The sequence below is a fragment of the Pelodiscus sinensis genome, chromosome 24 (assembly GCF_052426305.1).
Source record: "Pelodiscus sinensis isolate ZL-2025 chromosome 24, ASM5242630v1, whole genome shotgun sequence".
NCBI lineage: Eukaryota > Metazoa > Chordata > Testudines > Trionychidae > Pelodiscus > Pelodiscus sinensis.
Genome location: NC_143075.1, coordinates 18,035,806 through 18,056,159, shown reverse-complemented (window position 1 = coordinate 18,056,159; position 20,354 = coordinate 18,035,806). Strand labels below are relative to the sequence as shown.

The following is a 20,354-nucleotide window of genomic DNA, read 5'->3' as shown; positions in this document are numbered from 1 at the left end:
TGGACTTTCAGAAAGCCTTTGACAAAGTCCTTCACCAAATTCTCTTAAGCAGACTAAGCGGTCATGGGAGAAGAGGGAAGGTCTGCTCATGGATCAGTAACTGGCTAAAAGATAAGAAACAAAGGGTAGGAATAAATGGTCATTTTTCAGAATAAAGAGAGGTTAAACAGTGGTGTTCCCGTGGGTTGGTACCAGGACTGGAACTGTTCGATAGAGTCGTAAATGATCTGGGAAAAGGGGTAAACAGAGATGGCGAAATTTGCAGATGATATAAAACTACTCAAGATAGTGAAGTCCCGAACAAACTGCGAAGATCTACAAAACGATTTCTCAAAACTGGGTGACTGGGCAACAAAATGGCAGATGAAATTCAATGTTGATAAATGCAAAGTAATGCACATTGGAAAGAAAACAGAATCCCAACCATACATAAAAAATGATGGGGTCTAAATTAGCTCTTACCACTCGAGAGAGAGATCTTAGAATTCTTGAGGGTAGTTCTCTGAAAACAGCCACTCAATGTGCAGCGGCAGTCAAAGAAGTGAATAGAAAAGGGAGAGATCAGTGGTTCCCAACCTTTTTGAGCGTACGGATCCCTTTTCAATCCATGAAAACCCTTTTGTGCAAGATCTGTAGACCTTCTTTTTGGAGGCAAAAGGATCTTGCGCAAAAGGGTTTTTTTTTGCACAAAATGGATCCATCTACACTGCTAGTTTTTGCGCAAAAACCTCTTGTGCAAAAAGCATCAGAAGAGATTATGCAAACGAAGTGTGAGAAAATGCTAATGAGCGCTTCATTTGCATTGCCTCTTCCGCAAAAAACAACAACCGTAGTGTAGACATAGCCTCGGTGTAACTCCTTTCACTTCAGTCACATCATTCTGGTGTTGCTCTAGTGTACCAAAGCAGACTATATCCCCAGTCAAGAAACGTGGCTAGGAGGACCCATAGAAAATCAGCACGCACAATGCGTCAGGGAAGATGGAAATACGCCTCTTTCATTCTAGTGTCTTTCTTGGCCATGGCTATGTGATGCAAATGTAGGATGACGGGAGTGTACCTCTCCTTTTCCTTAACTCCCGGCAGCAGCGACGCTTCCCGGCTCTTTCCCATTGCCTCTTCTACCAAAAAAAGTAGTGTAGACATAACCTAATATGAATCTGACCCAGTCTCTCTCTCTCTCTCTCTCTCTCTCTCTCCTGTTGGTGAGGAGGTCCCAGCTGTAGCATCATGATAGGTGCTGGATTGCAGAAAAATCACTTTCCCTAGCTCTAATCCAGTTTTAAACCCTAGACCTGGGATGGCTCCCCTTGTTATCTGGATGCCATGGGAAAGTCCAGTCCCTTCTCACAGGCCACATTCCATCCTGTCACATCCCATCCACAAACCCTGGGAGAAACCCATTTTTCCCCAGCAATCCACTCCCATAGTCTCCGCGGTATTCCCCTTGCTCCAGACTGGCACCGTTGTCCCCTGACCCAGACACTGGAGTGCCCGGTGGAACAAGATTATTCTTGAAGCTCTCTTGGTAGCTGTGTTGAGATCGGTTCTTTGGCTCTGGCTCTGCATCGCTGAGAGAACTGCCAGCTGTCCAAGCCAGGTCGGAGTTTACTCTGGTGTGGCTGGCTGAGCCCAACCCATCCTGAGATGCTGTGGTGCTCCTCTCACTCAGTACGGCGCCCATGGTACCTGTACTAGACTATCAAACACAAAGGAAGGAACACGGGGGCAGGAGCATATTGGCAATCAAAATAGGCCCGGGAAATGGGTTGAGAACGTCCCTCCCCGTGACGTCACCCCACATGCCCCTCAAGCCCCGCCCCCTGTGTCATGTCCGACATGTGGCGCAGGCAGCGGCTCAGGCTCTGCGTGCCGCATACAGCGCGGATGCGGAGCTGCTTGGAGTGCGGGCAACAGCGTGCGGACACAACAGCCCACCGGGAAATTCCCGGTATCCCGCCGGGCCAGTCCGCTCCTGCACTGGGGTTACGTCTACACACCGCAATAACAGAAAAAGATCCAAATTCCCCAACTATCTCAGCCGATCTCCATTAGAGGCCCTCCCACTGCTCAGGACACTCAGCCCCTTACTTGTTGGGCAGACATCAGACTGTTTGCCATCTTCTTTTTCCTGGATATGGCTGGATTCCAGTGGCAGACCAGGCTGTCGTTTTGGACGCTGTAGTTCTTGTTGCCGAGGAGCCAATAGGTGTTCATTTTGCCTTTGCCCTGGGCAAAAAGGAGGAGAGAGCAGAACAAAACCTATCGCCACTGGCTGCAAACAGAACAGGGAAGTGATCGTGTCTATCGTGTGTGGTCAGCACATGGACTGGCACTATTAGAACTGTGGTGGCGGGGTGGAGGGAGTGCATGCACTTTCTACTACCGTCTTCTCCTGGGAAAATGAGCAGTGCCCATGGCAAGAGCCCATACTCCGCACAGACTTGGGGTGCTTATATTGAGAGCACAGAATCCTAGGGCTGGAAGAGACCTCAGGAGTCATTGAGTCCAGCCCCCTGCCCAAGGCAGGACCAACCCCAACTAAATCAACCCAGCCAGGGCTTTGTCAAGCTGGGACTTAAAAACCTCTAGGGATGGAGATTCCACCACCTCCCTAGGGAACCCATCCCAGTGCTTCACCATCCGCCTAGTGAAATAGTTTTTCCTAATAGCCAACCTAGACCTCCCCCACTGCAACTTGAGACCATTGCTCCTTGTTCTGCCATCTGTCATCACTGAGACCAGCCTCTCTCTATCCTCTTTGGAACCTCCCTTCAGGAAGTTGAAGGCTGCTATCAAATCCCCCCTCACTCTTCTCTTCTGCAGACTAAATAGACCCAAAACCCTCCGTCTCTCCTCATGGGTCATGTGCTCCAGACCCCTAATCATTTTGGTTGCCCTCCGCTGGACCCTCTCCAATGCGTCCACATCCTTTCTATAGTGGGGGGCTCAGAACTGGACACAATACTCCAGAGCAGAAGGGAAATGTCTCTCATTTGCCCAGTGTCACATAAAAGTCATATGTGGGTCCTGCAGCTTAGCAAGCCTGGGATGGAAATTTCCATCCCTTCTGTACCCAGTTTAGCATAGCCTGGGACCCTACAAACCCAAACAGCAGCTGGGCGTTATCAGCTTTAACCCATGCCTTGAGCTGGGAAACTACTGAGCAGTAAACAAGTTTGGCCTTGGTCTCAGGTCATGAAAGTGATAAGAACGTTGTTGAGCCAGGTACGTGCACACCCAGTAAGCAACTGTAGTATAACTAGTGTAGGGAGTCTCAGACCCATTGAGTCTGACTGAGGACTTGCAGCCTCAGGGGTGCCCCGGATTCCCCTAGCTGGAACCACGTCTGCCACAGCCTTGGTGTGAGGCCTTACAGGTTCGGGACTCCCCGGGTGTGTTTAAACTACACCCCTCTGCCAACAGAGGGATGTAGATTAGGCACATCGCTATTGCAAATGAAGTGTGGATTTAAATATCCCACACTTCATTTCAATAGAAATAGCCATTGATTTTGCCGACGTGGCACTTTGCCCCGTAGACGGGGATCGGTAGACAAGGAAAGCCTTTTCTGACCAATCTCTTACACCTCGTGCAACGAGGTTTACAGGATCGGTCGGAAAAGGCTTTCCTTGTCGACCGATCTCCATTTAGACTGCCGCTTTTTGCCGGCAAAGTGCCGCGTCGGCGAAAAGCGGTGACCATTTCTATTCAAATGAAGCGCGGGATATTTAAATCCCCACTTCATTTGCCATAGTGATGTGCCTAATCTACATCCCTCTGTAGGCAGAGGGGTGTAGTTTAGACACACACCCTGTGGCAGAAGAGGCGTAAGCATTTCCAAATGCCTGTTACTCTTTTACACATGGCTCTGCCTATACTTGGCGTATTACCTTGGAGTAACTGTGTGACCAGCTGGCAGTATTAAGCCTGTAATAGTAGTAATGTAGTAAGATTAATAAAAGCAACTATCTATCCCTAATCAACTCTGTCTTGAAGCAAATTCACAACCCTGTTGGGCCCTGCTCCTGTGAGTTGACACCCAGCTTCCAGCAAGGTGCAGCTTTAGATCTCTTCTGGGCTAAAGGAAACAGCAGTGCCGCGCTGCTGAGATGGCTTCGGCATGGGGACACTGGATTGGTCCTGGCAGAGAACTGGCAGCATCATTCAGCGTATCGATGAGGCTCTTCTGTTTACTCCACTAGCTGTATCTGCGGGGATCACATCCACCCCATCCATGCCAAGGAAGCCACATGGGTCAGCAAGTGTGTTTAATAGCGCACACCTTTAACATCACAGGGCAACACACGAGATGTGAACTGCCACATTTGGCAGGGGAAGCTTGGGTCAGCTGTGGGAATAGGGCCTGAAAACCGCAGCAAGGAGCCCGACTCTTGTGTGAAAAGTGTCAGGACGTGATCATGCGGGAAGAAGGGCAAGAACCTTTCGGTGTCATGTCTTATTGCAGGGCTACTAGGCTTTGGAAGCCTCAGGGGCCACAGTGATACCCACAGCACATGCCAAGGGCCGCAACTTAAGTGTGGTTGCATATACATGCAAATGTATAGGCAAATCTATGGGTATGTCTACACTACAGCGTTATTTTGAAATATCTAATTTCGAAATAGTTATTTCGAATTATCTTATTTTGAAATAATGCATCTACACACAAAATGCATTTCAAAATAGCTTTTTGCTATTTTGAAATAGCACATCCACACTGATTGGATGCTGAATCGCATTTAAGACCAGCTGAAACTGGTTCAGGCAGGGCATCAGGTCAGAAGTTACCTTGTGGCCTGGGCAGCCAGCAGGGCACCCTGGGAAGGGCTGGAAGCCCCCTATTTCGAAATAAGCATCCAGACAGCACTTGTTTCGAAACAGCAATTTCAAAAATTGGCGCTATTCCTCACGGAATGAGGTTTACCAATTTCGAAATAAGTCCTCCGCTATTTCAAATTAATTTCGAAATAGCAGTTGGTGTGTGTAGATGCTGGGAAAGTTATTTTGAAATAACGGCTGTTATTTTGAAATAACTTTGCTGTGTAAACACACCCTCTGCAATTTGCGTCTTTCACACAGCACTCCCGGCACTTCCTCCCTAGGGCTAGAAATGCCGACACCTTGCTCCCGTCTTTTCTAGCTAGCCTGTCCGCTTGCCTCTTTCAGTGCTCACCCCGCCTAGGAGATGTCTCGCCGTCATGGAAGGTGTTCCTAATGGAGGCCACGTTCAAAGGCTTCCACTCGCAGGCCATCTGTTGAGCCCCGTGTAAACCCAAACCACACCGTGGGCCGCATGACGCCCGAGGGCCGCTTGTTGAGTAGCCCTGTCTTCTTGGAATGACAGCAGAGCAACACCAGGGCCTCGAGAATGCTTCAGAAGGCTGAATGCCCCCTGCTAAATCATTACACCTCCTTCCGTCCGGCTGACTTTTCCCTCATGATCTCCAATCCCATCATCCACCAGGCCCAACCCTGTTTAATTTGTGAGGTCCCAAACAATCCCAACGTGAGGTGACGGGGCTTGGGGTGGGGGAGAAGATCAATTTTCCATCTCTTCCCAATCCTTGTCCTATTCAACTGCTTTATTCCTGTGGAACCCCAGGAACCCGTTACCTTGATATCAATTTCCCCTCTCAGCTCGATTTCATAGGCGTCATCTATGAGCAGCGCATGGTACGTAGCGGAGCTGATGTGTATCTTCTGAGCTACAGTTCAGGACAGAGCATTAGCAATGCCGAGTGCCGCACCACCCCATAGCAGCAACTTCCCCCCTGCCTCAATGTCAGCTGGCCCAATCTTTTCCGCACAGCATGGGATTTAGCCATCCTATGAGTTTTTGGGGCCCTACTCAGTACTATTAACGGGTGCCCTAAGCCCAACAGGGGAGTGATGATTTTTTAGAGATGTGATTTTATGATCTTCAGCACCCCACTAATGACAGAGTTTTAAAGCGAATTTGAAACGAAGGTCGTGTTGACGAACACAGTACATTCAGAAACTGACAGTCTATACGTGGGGGGAGCAAATGCCTGTTCGGTGGCTTCATTCCCACTTGAATGGCTCTTTCACGGGTTCGGTTTTCTGCTAATCGCTCTGGCTGGCTTTGTCGTTTTAAAATGAACTCGCTCCTCTCCAGAGGAAGCAGAGCCACAGCACAGAGAGAGGAAGAGGCAGGGGAGTGGACATTAAGACCCAGTGGGGCCCCAGATGTTTGGGTTCCCCACACAACTGCGTATTCTGCATCTGGGTAAGGACTGCTCTGTAGCGATGTGTAGCTAAGGCTTGTAGCTTGCCTTGGAAGATGGCGGATTGAAGGAGAATTGTGGAGGACAGAGAGCGCAAAACCAGATACTGAGAGCCAGGCGGTGGCACCCACTAATGCACAGCACAATGAGAGGAGGAAGAAGCTGCATTGCCAGAACTCATGTATTTACGGTATTTCCAAGGTACCTGTTTCCTTCATACCATGGTCCCTGCCTTGCCTTATAAACAGATGCTGAGCTTGCCTCGGGCTACTGCCCTTCTCTGCTATGGGTCATATTCTGGTCTGGTTCGTGTGTCTCCCTCCTCGCCATCATATCTGAGCACCTTCCCAAAGTGACATTAGCATTTCTTAAGTGACATTGTCTCTCTTTTCCCCTTGCCTCTCCAATGGGAAAACGGGAGACGAGAGGCAGCGTTTCACCTGGCCCTTGGAATGCAAAGTGAAGATGCCTGGAATGGTTCTTTGAGCCTCCGGGAGCTCACTCGCCGGCCCCAGAGAAAGCTCAGTCACTTGCACATGTCCCCCTTGCTGCTGGGCTGAGGTGGGCCATGGGGGTGACTGGTACGTTGGGTTTTTCTGGGGAGTCGTCATGGCCTGAGCCTGCCTGAGGCACTGGCATAAGGGTATTTTGTTGAAAGAGCGCAGGGAGAGACCGGTCCAAGGGGGAATGGGAAGCCCCTGAGGTACTTACGCAGGCTGGTGGACTCCATGCGAGACGCTGTGTTCACGGTGTCCCCGAAGAGGCAATAACGGGGCATTTTGTACCCAACAACGCCAGCCACGCAGGGACCTGCAAAAATGCCACAGAAAAGTGAGATGCAGGTGCCAGCATTAGTCCCCTCTTAAGCATATCATCTGGCCCTCTGAAGTTAGTGGGACGTGCAGGCCCTCAGCGTGTTACTTGTGCAAGGGCTTCGGGACATGTCTCGCGATTAATGCTTTGTACCGCTGCGGCACTTGACACTGGAGTACCTCAAAGCACTTCGCCAATATTGCTTTAGCTTCACAGCACCGCCGTGGGATTGGCAAGAATCGTTCTCCTTACTTGGCAGATGGAGTCACTGAGGCCCAGAGTCATGAGCACCTCAGGATTGTACAGGGAATTAGTGGTGGCTCTGGAAGTGCACCCCAGAAGCCCCAACTCCTGTCCCCACCCCGACCTCAAAGCACTCGCCTGCCACCTCTCTCCTGACGTCGTTTTCTGGTACTCATCTGCGCACCTGTGTGGATGCCGGCCCTCATCTGGAGCCTGCCTGTTGGCATGTGGGGGATCAGGACCTGTCGGACCGCAGTCACCAAGTCCAGCGCCATTTTGGCAATCTCATCGGCATGCTTCTCGCCGTTCCGCTCCGGCAGGCCACTTGCTACCATGTAGGCATCGCCAATGGTCTCCACCTGGTGGGAGGGACACGCCGCCTTGAACGCCTGGTGCCAGCCAAGCAAACCTCCCTCTCAAAAGGACACGTGGGCTTTTGATTCAGGGATCAGGAAAAAACAGGCTGCTGTGGCCCCCACCCGCTCATCACCTGGCAGGATATTTGCTCCAGGAGGGTGTATTAGAATCACACCCTGTCCTGCCAGGCATGTTCTCTCATGCTGCAGAGGTATGGAGACTCCTTGGATTACTTATCTGCCTGCAGGGGAGCCCCGTTATCCGAGGCAATGGCACCGGAACAGGCTCTGGTCCTCAGCGTGTGAAATAAAGCCGTGGTTCTCAACCAGAGGGATGCTCAGAGGTCTTCCCGGGGGCACATCGACTCTCTAGAGATGTGCTGGTTTCACAACAAGCTACGTGCAAAGCACTAGCCAAGTCAGTCCACATGCAAATGTCATGCAATGACTTTTTTATACTGCTCAATGTCCTCTCCTCTGAAGTGTAAGTCCTGTTTATCTTCCACTCCATGGATTTTATAACTAGAAGACTTACCCAGCATTGCCAGGGACCTTCAGGGCAGGGGGCTGGCAGTGTGAAGGGTGTAGGAGTCAGGGCAGGGCCTTAGGATGTGGGGGGCTCAGGGCAGGAAGCCAGGGGGTGCAGGGCAGGAGTCAGGGTGGGGGTGAGGAGGGGCTCAGAGCAGGGGGTGAGGGTGCAGGAATCAGGGCAGCGGGTTGGGAGAAGGCACAGCTCATGGCAGGAGTTGGGGATGGCTGCTGGTGTCACTCCGGAAAAGGACATGGGGGGCGCGGCGGGCCACACACCCTGCCCACCAGCTTGTCCCCGTGAGCCAGCAGGAGCTGTCTCCTTCCCCCCTGGTTCTGGTCTGGGGGGGTTAATGGGAGTGGTCTCCTTTCCCGCTGCCCCCAGCTCAGGAAGGGGAGAGCTGGTGGCCCCCATGCTCTCCTGGGGCAGGAGGTGGTAGGGATTTCTCCCTCCTGGGAGCCCATCAGGAGCTTTCTTCTTTCCCCCTCCCAAGGCAGGCATGGTCGCTGGGGTCTTTCTCCTCCTTCCCCCTCCCAGTCTGGGGGGGGAGGACTTTCTCCCTCTCCCCTCACTGCTCCCAGGAGGTTTGGGGCAGGACTTCACTTACCAGGTCGGGTGGCACAGTGGTCCCCAACTGTTTTTATACTGCAGACCGGCAAACACAAACTTTTGGTGGACTGGTAACATTGTATTTGCATAGTTGCATATTCATTAATATGAAAATACAATGTTACCAGTCTGCCAAACCTCATACCCTCTGCCCTGCCTCCTGCCCCCACCCCAGCTCCTTGCCCCAGGCCCCTCATACACTCCAGCTCTGACTCCTGCACCCCCCCATATTCCCGGCCCCCTGTCCTGAGCCCCCCCCCAACACTTACATTTCTCAGTGTAAGAAATGTGTTATTTTCACCCCCCAGCCGAGTATCTCATGAGCAGAACCAATAGTGGCAACCCTACGGGGGACTCCTGTGGGGCCAGGACCAGAGCAGGGAGGGCCCGCAGCTCCCTCGATGGGGCGGACTCCGTGTAGCCAGGCTTGTGCAGGCGCCAATGCGCCCATGGCCACAGCCAGGCCAGACAGAGGGCACGGGGTGGACAATGGCTGGGAAGCTGCAACCCGCCTCCCACGGGCCCGCCCTTCTCACCCAGCACCATGTCCCGGCTCCACCCTGCGTACGCCCTTCCCAGAAGTGCTGGGGAAATCCAGCCTCCCACCCGTGGGTGCAGCCTCCACCTTCGCGGGGAACACTAGACTGCGCAAGCTCCTCACCTTCTCCTCCATGCCCCCATCTGCCTGCCCATGAGGCTGCGTGCCCCCCCACTCTGCCTCACCCTCCCGCCATGGGGAACTGCTGTGGGGGCAGGCAAAACCCAGCCCCAGCTGGCCACTCTCTTGGTGGTGCCGCTGCCCCCAGTAGTCATTCTGCAGTACAGCTCTCCCAGGTGCGCACTGCCCCCTAGTGGTCACTGTGTGTATAGCCTCCTCGGAACCGCTCCTCCCTTTCCATGTGATGGGAAACATTCCCATTCCAGGCACCTCCCGTTTTCCTGCCACAACCAATCCCTGACCTTGCTTTAAGTAAGAAGAAGAGGAAACTGTATCCCACATATGGTGGTCCTAGCTTTTCCCATTTAGGAGGAGTTCTTGAACAAATGGACTCCAAGACAGACACACACACAGACAGATGCACATTCCTAAAATATATAAATAGATTATATGGTAAAAATGAGAACATGAGCAGTTTTCCAGTAGCCATGTGCTGTATGTTTTGTGACACTTTTCTTGTATTTTTATGTCTGATTTTATAAGCAAGTGGTTTCTCAGTGAGGTGAAAGTTGGGGGTACACAAGATGAATCAGACTCCTCAAAGGGGTACAGCTGTCGGGAAAGGTTGAGAGCCCCTGGAATAAAGAATCAAAGCTACAGCTCCCAGCCAAGCTAGCAGATTAAGGGTTCAGTTCCCAATTGCCAGCCCCTAATCTGCTCTGTTGGCATCCCTGCCAGTTGGTCAGGACGTCTGTGGCTGTCTTGCTGAACCTGGCTTGATCAGGGCACATGATCCATGTTGTCGAATCAGAAGTTTATGAGAGGCCTGGCTGCCTGTGAGGGAAAGAAAAAAATGCCCCATGGGCCTTGGGTGAGAGTTGGGATCCCTGTACAGACTGAAGGAGCCTGGTATGTACCCAAATGTGTTCGTTGGGTTCTGGAAGTGGCTGTTCCCTTTGTCTGCAATCCTATCTTCATATTAGAGCTTTGCTCTAGAGATCATGTATGAGGGTACGTCTACACTAGACCCCTAGATCGATCTAGGGAGGCTAATGAGGGCGACCGGAATTGCAAATCAAACCCGGGATTTAAATATCCCGCGCTTGATTTGCATGTTCCCAGCCGGTCGCCATTTTAGAAATTGACTAGCCCGAAGTAACTGCCCACGTCTACACGCGGCAGTGAAACGGGATTCCGATTTAAAGCCCCTAATTCGAATTAGCTGGTAAACCTCATTGCAGGAGGAATACCAGCTAATTCGAGTTAGGGCTTTAAATCGGGATCCTGTTTCACTGCTGCATGTAGACACGGGCAGTTACTTTGGGCTAGTCAATTTCTAAAATGCCGACCGGCTGGGAACATGCAAATCAAGCGCGGGATATTTAAATCCTGGGCTTGATTTGCAGTTCCGGTTGCCCTCATTAGCCTCCCTAGATCGATCTAGGGGGCTAGTGTAGATGTACCCTTAAATTGTCCCTCAGAGGCTCGGGGCGTCCTATGGGTTAGGACGAGTGTGAGCTGAATCACGGAGCCTCCTCATGGAGAGGAGAGTTGGTCTAGTGGCCGAGTCACACTCATTACATTTTGACATCTGCTACTCCCATTAATTTACACAGGGCTTCTCCTATCTGCACCACACAGGGCTGATAGCTCTCCTAGCCGGACAGACCAGGCAGGCTCCACTCACTGCAATGGCGTCCGGTCTATCCCATCCGGGAGAGTTGGCCACTCTACCACAAGGCTGTGTCTAGACTGGCAAGTTTTTCTGCAAAATCAGATGATTTTGCGGAAAAACTTGCCAGCTGTCTACACTGGCCCTTTGAATTTCCGCAAGAACACTGACGATCTCATGCAAGATCGTCAGTGTTCTTGCGGAAATACTGTGCTGCTCCCGTTCGGGCAAAAGCCCTCTTGCGCAAATCATTTGCGCAAGAGGGCCAGTGGAAACAGCACAGTACTGTTATCCGCAAAAAAGCCCCGATCGCGAAAATGGCGATCGGGGCTTTTTTGCGCAAAAGCATCCGTGCCAATCTAGACGTGCTTTTCCGAAAATGCTTTTAACGGAAAACTTTTCCGTTAAAAGCATTTTCGGAAAATCATGCCAGTGTAGACATAGCCCAATAGTCTAGGCACAGGTGCAGAAGGCTCCAGTGAGGGAGAATTAGCTGAAGTAGCAGCAGCATTTGTTACAACCAGGTAGCTGGAAAAGCACCTGACCCCCCTCTCAAGACAGCGACTGAGAAGGTCCATAGTGCCCCTTCCACTCCCCAGCAGAGAACTTCACTCACCTTGTAAACATCATAGGACTCAATCCTGGTGTCGAAGCAGTTGTAGAGGTTGTTTAGCATCTCCACAACTTGCAGGGGGGTGCAGGAGGCAGCGATGCTAGTGAACCCCACGATGTCAGAGAAGAAGATAGTCACCTGGCAGAGAGAGATGGGTGGCGTGAAGCTAAGGTTGCCAGGGAAGGTGGTGAAGCTTTTGAAGTTTTTGTGTGTCTTACGTTGATTAAAAACTACAAACAAGGACCTGATCCTGCAATTCCCCATTCAGTTAGGTAGTGCCGCTGGAAGTAATATGGCGTCAGTTTACCAGAATAATGGTTCTTGGATCCAGACACAAATTTTCCCAAACCTAATGCTGAACAAAGGTGCTGAAACTCCTGGGCTACGTCTACACTGGCATGATTTTCCGAAAATGCTTTTATCGGAAAACTTTTCTGTTAAAAGCATTTTCGGAAAAGCACGTCTAGATTGGCAGGACGCTTTTCCGCAAAAGCTCTTTTTGCAGAAAAGCGTCCGTGGCCAATCTAGATGTGGTTTTTCGCAAAAAAGCCCCGATCGCCATTTTTGCCATCGGGGCTTTTTTGCGGAAAACAGTACTGTGCTGTCTACACTGGCCCTTTTGTGCAAAAGTCTTTCGGAAAAAGACTTTTGCCCGAACGGGAGCAGCACAGTATTTCCGGAAAAGCACTGACAATCTTACATGAGATCGTCAGTGCTTTTCCGGAAATTCAAGCGGCCAGTGTAGACAGCTGGCAAGTTTTTCCGCAAAACCAGATGATTTTGCGGAAAAACTTGCCAGTCTAGACACAGCCCTGCTGAGTGAAATGCACCTCGGTGTGAAGGACCACACTCACAATATACAGCACTGCAGCCCTTATTTCAAGGATTTTAATAGAAAGGGGGATGCCAGATGGGGTAATTGATTCCCAAGATTCTTCATTTGTATCAACTTAAATTACTTGTGCTAACTAGCAGGAAGTTTTAAAACAAGATGTACTAAGGATCCATCTCCAGGAGCAGGCTCCTTCCACAACCAGAGCCTCCCCCCACCCCATTATTCAAATTGTGATGAAGACCATGTTCAAGAATCAGCACAGATTCAGAAATAAAATCTCATTATTGTATTTTTTCACATTAGGAAATATTACTAACTGGGCACTTTTCCCCCTTCACACAAAGTCTGTTTTTCCTAGTCTTGCTAATCACAGAATTTACACAGAAGGGAAGATACATTTTGAAAACAACCCTTCAGAATTGACATGTGTTTGTGGCCTCGACAAATAATTCACTATCCTGTGATAGTGCCTGATCTGTGTCAGTTCCTTAAATTGCAATTGATGAGTTGGGCTTTTTTGTTGCTGCTGTTGTTTTATGTGAGTAGCAATTATAATGCCAGATGGTTTATTTTAAACCCCCTCTGTCTTGGTTTAGCTGCTTTTGATGGAACTGCTATGGTTAATTATGTGTAATTGTCTAATTATAGGTTATTATTTGGGTAATGACACCAAGAAATTAAATGCAAATATTCAGGTTTTGTGCGTCTTGGCTGCAAGTAAAGGAACACACAGTAAACAGGATTTCTGCAGGGTGGCTATTTTTGTTGTGTGCTTTCTGCAGAGCCCATAAAGTATAAATGTCCCTCTAGTTGGCTTTGTTTAGAAAGCCACATGCATGAGGTAGGGGGAGTCCTCAGCAGTTCTCCTTGACATTTTGACAAACTGGACAAAGCTCAGAGAAGAGCAACAAAAACTGGTTGGGGGAAATGACTAAGAAGGATGGAATGAGATAGCGCTGAGCGTCATTTGGCTAAGAGATTATTAAGAACATAATCAAAGCAAATTATGTCTGTGCTGTTCTCTCTGCTCCGGCCCTCAGCCAGCTGCATCAATGCACAATTAGCAACAGAACTCTGATGTTACAGAGAAAGCGGATTCTGGCCAGATTTGGTCCTTGGTTATAGCCCTATAACTCTATTGACTTCAGTGCAATAGCAACTAAGTAGTCTGGCATGGCTGTCCCTCTATCAAAGGTACCGGTCCAGATTCTGACGTCAGTGATATCAACGCAACCCTACTGATGTGCAGCTACAGAGATGTGATTAAGGGCAGAATTTGACCCATTCTGTCTTGGAGGGTCTCTTCATCTTGGAAATGGGCAGTTCGACTCCTGCTCTTATTGACCTAGGACTTCATCCTGCAAGCCGACCCAAGTGAGTGATCCCTTAAGTCCTGTGGAGCAACTGGCTGGAAGTGGGGAAAGCAGGAAGGAGGGAGCCTGTGCACAGCCCTGGCCAATTAGGGAGAGGCTTTTAAGTAGCCAGTCAGGGTGTGGCTTGCTGGGGCAGCCCTGTATATAAGGAGGGGCCCAGCAGAGCAAGCCAGTTAGGCCTTGACTAGGGAAGGTGCAGAGCCTGTTTTCTGGGGAAGCACTGTCCAAAGAGCAGAGCAGGCAAGGCTCATGTGGGCTAGAGAGGGAGGCTTCATCTTGATACTGGCCAGGCTGCTGGCCTTGCCAGGAGGGTGCAAAGGGTCACAAAGGAAGTGGCCTGGGGAACAAGAGGTAGTAAAAGGGAGTAGACAAGGGCAGGGCAAGGCTACTGCCAGAGGGTCCCTGGGTTGGGACCCAGAATAGTAAGAAGGTCTGGGTCCCTCCCTCTTACACTGCGTCTAGCCACCATTGATGTGTGGCCTGGGAGGACTGTGGCTTGCCCAGGAAGTGAAGGGCAAGACTGAGGCTGCAGTCAGCTACCATGGCTGGCTCTAGACCAAGGACGGCCGCTACGACCCCCGGAAGGCGGATAAGACCACTCTAGAGAGACTGCCAGAGAGCAGTGTCCTGAAGATGCTGTGATCGGGGAGTGATACGGGTCTAGAGCAAGAGCGTGGACGGGGGAGACACCAGCCTGAAGGAGGCACCCTACTGAGGAAGGACTAATTTCCTGGAGCTACCAGCAGGAGACGCCCCAATGGTGAGTCCCCCCCCCCATGCCCAAACAGAACGCTTTTCAAAGCAGGGCCTTTGATAGTTACCACTGAACTTTGAACACCCAGCCTTTCTTTTTGCACCATCTGATCCTGCAGATCAGTGCTGAACACTTATACTGAACGGCAGGGTTGCCAGCCACTGTTAACAGAGGATGCAGAATCTCACCCCAGCCAGAGACTCCTTTAAGTAAAGTCAGTTCCATAACACTTTTCTATCCAGGCTGCCACGAACATGCCATTCACACTCCACATTCCGGCACTTACCTGGTCATAGTTTTCTGCCTGAACATGTTTGTGTTTCCTCAGCTGCTTGGCCACAGATTTTGGCAACATCTGGTGCAGGAGGTCCTCTGCCAGCCGCCTCTCCTTCTTCAAGTCTTCTGTCCTTTCCTTAAGGTTCCTGGCATAATTCTGGATCCAATCTGTCATTTGCTTAAAGGACACCAGGACAATGGGGTAGATGAGGCAGGCTATCACCAAGAGTGTGATTTTAAGGCTAATCAGAGAGAGGATTTCTTTAGACTTCATATGGAGTTTTTCATACCCTTTCTGTAACAAGCAGCTCTGCACATAACTGAGTTCCTTGGCCAGGCTGCTGCTGGGAATTACTGGGGATGAACCCAGGAAGGGGATGAAAAGAGAAATCCCTTCATAGTGAGTGAAATAGCGGGACAGGTTCACGTTCTCCATCCAGCATGTCTGTACATTCTTGGATGCGAAGATGGCAAAGTTCAGAAGGATGGTGATTGGCTGCCATGCTAATTGCAGGCTTCTTGGTGGTAGTGTTACATTGGGCATCTCATGAATTTGTAGGATGGCTTCCTTTATTCTAAGTAGGAGTCTAAGGGACATCGCATCTGCCCAGTCGGGGTTCGATCTCGCTGCTTTGAGGTCCTCGTTGGGGCTATCAAAACCCTCCAGCAATTCTGAGATAGCTCCAGACAACAACACGCTAGGCTCAACATCCCAAGAGCTGTTAAATCTTTGTTGCACGTTCGTGATGTAAATCGCACAGGCAGATCCTTTCTCTTCCTTGCACTGGTGGTTCTTGCTGTATAAGGGCTCTTCAGACTCTTGGCAGAGAAGGTTTAACCTTTCCAGTAGCTGAGCAAGCCACGAGCCATTCCTCCTAGTTGGTTGGTCCCAGCCACAGGCATGTCTTTCTTCCTGGAGGAGACCTATAAGGTGAATAGCCAAGAGGTTCTCGCAGGAGGAAAGTTCCTGAAGGGCCTTCTCTGTGTTTCTCCACATTTCAAAGCTGCTGCTTAAATCAAGAGAGATGGCACCTAGGAGGGTAAACAGGGAGACCAGGCACGCTGTCAAAATCCTCTGGACTGTTCTGCTGCTGCCAGCATTTGAGTTGGGAGAACACCTAGGAGAGAGAAGGAACTGGCTCAGTGGGACAATACCCACTACAAATACACTAACAGAACTGGAAATTCTTCAGCACTTGCATGCAGAGTCGCCCTCACCCAGACACAGAATCCGAGCTGTCCCGACCGTAGGATAGTTGGGGTTGGCTATCCCAGACCCTGGGTTTTGGGGAGGGGAGGCCATGATGGCTGCCTCAACCGTCCTATGGATGGGTTCCAGGGCGGCTGGTGCCCTGCTTCCCACTGCCATGGAGAAGTGGGGCACAGCAGCCTGGGAGAAGGTGGTGGGGCAGAGTGAAGCAGGCTGCTGAGCTGCTCCAGCTCCTGTGGTGAGTGCAGGGGGGGCCTGACCCCTGTTTAATCCCCATGCCAGGTCCCCTGATTTCCCCCAGCTCATGTTGCTCAGGGGAAGGGAGAGGAGCAGGAGTGGAAAGGGGTTGGTGGGGCAGAGCAGAGGCAGGTATGGGGGAAGGGATGGCGCAGGCCCATCCTGCAGCAGGGGGTTGCCCTGGACCCCACGCCTAGGGCACTGAGGGGTTGCCCCAGATTCCACAACCACCCTGCCCACAAGAGCGGGCTGCGGTAGCTGGCACCCCAGGCGGAACGTGCGATCAGCGCCCCCGCCTGCACGGCCGTCAATGGAGTGATGTCCTCATCAGGCACCCTGTGACATCCTCCTCGGGCACCCCGTTGAAGGCGGCGCTCTAGTCGACGGCCGAGTCAGCCTATAGCCATGAGCCGCCCCTACCTGCACAGAATACACAGCTGTGTAGGGCACCTGAAAACTTGGGGTGGGGGTCTTAATGTCCACCCACTTGCCTCTTCCTATCCCTGTTCTGTGGCTCTGCTTCCACCAGCGAGGATCTAGTTACTTTAAAAGATAAAAAGCCTGCCAGAGCTATTAGCAGAGCACTGAGTCTGACAGAGCCATTCAAGCAGTAATGAAGCCATTGAACAGGCATTTGCCAAGCCGAGGCATATCCTGTCCGTTTCTGAATTGACTGGGGTAGTCAGCAGGACCTTAGTTTCAATATGTCTTTTAAAAATATTCCGTGTCTGTGTGTCTGTGTGTCTGTGTCTGTGTGTGGCTGAAGATTATAAAATCACATTTCTAAAAAACGGTCGTCCCTTGCACCTGCCGTCAGGCATAGGCGAGCCAGTTGAATAGTACTGCGTGGACCCCCATAAACCCTAAGGACAGCCTTGCTTGGATGTAAAGCACAAAGAGATGTGCATCATCTGAGTATTTTTTTTCAAAGGGTATTAAAATTGGTTTTATTTCTTTTATCTTGCCTCTCTCCAGAAGGCTGCTTACAATGGAAAGGCAGGGAAATTGTTTACCACTCACAGCCTGCTCAGTGCTGCACAGAACGCATAGCTAGAGACTTCCTGGCCTCCTGTATTCTAGGATTGGACTCCTAAGTCACAGGGTATTTGGTTGTGCTCTTCCTTTGGTGGCCTGATCAAAGTCCCATTGACGTCCATGAGAAGATGCTTTGGATCTAGCTCTGGCTGAAACATGTGAAAAGAGAGGCAATTTTCTTGTATGAATTTTCAGCTGTAGAACAATTTGTGCTAGAATTTGTGAAAACTTTAGACCGGGGTTCCCACACTGGGGGGCGTGCCCCTCTAGGGGGGCATGAAGAACTTCCAGGGAGGGAATGAGATGATCCAGCCCCACACCCCCCCCATCAATCCCACCCCAAGTTTTACAGCTATTTTTTTTGTGAGGGGGGCATGAGGGTTTCTCAAATCAAAAAGGGGGCATGATGCTGAAAAGTTTGGGAACCGCTGGTTTAGACCATTGGATGAGGGTCTCACCGGTTCACATGCTGGGGAATACATGTACCAGATTGTATTGCTTTTATTTTCAAAACTAGTATTTGTGTAAATATTGTGCCAGTCTCATCTATGCTTTTGGGCTAATCCATGCTCAGTTATTTCTATGGCAGAAAGATCTGTAATATGGAACAGGTGTTTTTTCAGATCCAGTAGCCTGTCATCTGTTACTTTAATGGCTTGGAGAAGCAAGTCGGGGACTGTCCTCCATGGATGTCAATGGGAGGAGCTTTGCCAGGTTCTTCTAGGGGATCAAACCTTTGATACAGAGGAGCTGGAAAGTTTCATGTTTGTTCCAATGAGACCACCACTTGTTCAGTTCTGCTTCTTTGCTCCGTTTGTGGCATGCAGTAAATGTGCATTTAAGAATGTCCACTTGCCAAAGTTCTCTGATTTCCTATTGTACTGGATGGATGGTATTGGATTTCTACCAGAAAGATTAGTCTAAAACATAGTATTTCTCAGCATAGGCAGATCTCAGGCAGATGAAAAACATCTCCTGATGTCTCTGGCTTTCATTACTATAAAGAAGGAAAAAAAACTGTCCTTAAGGATAAAAAATAGCCAGATAATGTTGCACCTTATTACTGCCATTTACCAAGCCAATATAAAGGAGGTTAAAACACCGAGAAAATACTTCTCCCAGCATACCCCTAGATAGATGGATTCCCGAGCTAAAGGGCTTTATAATCCCAATTAGTCCCTTTTTAGTTTTCTCTCGTGGCTGCTTATATATAAACGGCTCCCCTCCTCCCTTTCATTGACATCTCTTGGAACGATCAGTGAGTGTTGGGAGGAAAAATAAAACGTTGATTTTCCTTTATACTGCCGGCTTTTCAGCACACAAAGGTCATTGCAGACAGATTTGGTTTTAAGTCAGCTCAAAGCTAAAGGTGATGGGCTTGTTTTGTGTTTTACTCAGCTGCGTTTGCAAAGGCGCCTTCGTTTTCTGCTTTAAATTTGGGGGTGGGGGTCGTCTCTCCTTTTTGCTCCACTCCTGAAGAAATGGGTTGTGCACAGGAAAGCTCATGGGGTGTGTGTGTGTGTGTGTGTGTGTGTGTGTGTGTGTGTGTGTGTGTAAATGGAACACTTCTTTTTTTTTAAGATGCCACGGTTTGAATTGCCGCTAGATGTTTTACCTAATTAACATGATTAACTCTTCTCACAGTGCTGTTAAAAAGCAACCACCCAGAACTAGATCTTCAATCCTGCGTCTTAAACTGTCCCGAGCCTTTACAAATATTTCCATATGCCCAGGCCTCAGGTCTACATTCATTTTACCGCAGCTTCTGATTTTGATAGGAGCCTTCTTTGTGCAAATGAGCCAGTAGGCAAAACTACCACGGAGAAGGCTGAATAAACCCCCCAATGTGTCGTTCCGGTTATCAGTGTCATGAGGGGTTAGGGCACATGTAACGACCACGCAGTCTGAGGCGCGTCTGGAATCAGGCAGGAGAATGTGTAAGATCTTAGCTGGAGGTTTCCAGCGTGGTGCTCTCAGGTTGGCGCAGACTTCCCTCTAGCCGCACGGGCCGTGCTCCGAGGGCCCTAGTCACGGCGTGCAACACGCGTTTGGTAGCCTCGCGGGGGGCTGCAAGTCCCCCCAAGCCCCCCGGCTTCAAGAGCATTCGCTGCCGGAGGGAAACTGGCTCGAACTTTGTTCACTGAAGTCGGGGGGGGGATGTTGCCACGTGCAACAGGATCGGGCCCCCGCGTTTCGATCCTCGGGGGGTTATTTCCAGCAGCCCGCTGTGGGAGCCCCTTCTCCCTCGCCCCCTTCTTCGGGTGCTGGCTTTCCCCCGGGGTTAGAGGGCTGCGGGGCCGCGATCCCCCGCTCCTAGCGCTGCCGGTCGTTGGCCGCGTTACCCGGGAATACCCCGAACAAACGCACAAACAAGGCGGTGTCTCCGCAGCCGCCGGACTGTGCCCCCCCCCCCTCCCCCGCTTCTGCACTTGCAGGCCAGGCGGGTCCCTCCCTCCCGGAATGAAATTCGGGGCCTGCCCCCCCCCACTTCCAACGTGTCCCCTCTGCGCTGCTCCCACCTGGAGAGCCGGTCTCTGGCCCGGGTGGAGCCGGCCGCTCGGAGCTCGGCGGAGTCCGAAACCCGAGGGCCGGGAAGGGGTGCGAGTAGAAAAGGGTCCCAGGATCCTGGGCTGTCAGTACGAAGCACCGCGCTGCTGCCCCGGAGCTGGGAAGCCACGGAGCCGGGGTCAGCCTGCTGTCGTGGGGAAGTCCCGTCCCGTGCAGCCGGGGTACGACGTCTCCCTCCCCGGTGTAACTGTCCAAACCTCCTGCTCCCCTACAAAGGACTAAAGCCCCTGGCTGCAGCCCCCCCCATTTCCAGCCCTGCCCCCCAGCTCACATTCAGCCCCCCCCCCCAACGCCCCTAGCCCCGGCCCCTTTCCCCTTCCCGAACC

At 50.9% G+C, this 20,354-nt stretch overlaps 1 protein-coding gene across 1 annotated transcript; it reads right to left on the bottom strand.

Moving 5' to 3' along the window:
* Positions 1-1,368: 1,368 nt before the first annotated feature.
* Positions 1,369-15,975, bottom strand: LOC149521722 (uncharacterized). Its single transcript, XM_089773023.1, has 7 exons — positions 14,989-15,975; positions 11,744-11,878; positions 7,488-7,662; positions 6,959-7,057; positions 5,616-5,707; positions 2,091-2,228; positions 1,369-1,698 (listed from the first exon to the last, which is right to left on the bottom strand). The coding sequence occupies exons 1-7, from the start codon at positions 15,973-15,975 to the stop codon at positions 1,369-1,371; spliced, it is 1,956 nt and encodes a 651-aa protein (XP_089629149.1).
* Positions 15,976-20,354: the final 4,379 nt, after the last annotated feature.

Excerpts from the sequence above, each read along its gene's own strand:
- LOC149521722 (XM_089773023.1), bottom strand. The coding sequence starts at position 15,975 with ATGTGGAGAAACACAGAGAAGGCCCTTCAGGAACTTTCCTCCTGCGAG. Across the intron at positions 7,058-7,487 it reads GAGGGCCGGCATCCACACAG|GTCCCTGCGTGGCTGGCGTT; the intron begins GTGCGCAGATGA and ends GCATTTTTGCAG. Across the intron at positions 1,699-2,090 it reads GTCTGATGTCTGCCCAACAA|TCTAGTACAGGTACCATGGG; the intron begins GTAAGGGGCTGA and ends TGTGTTTGATAG.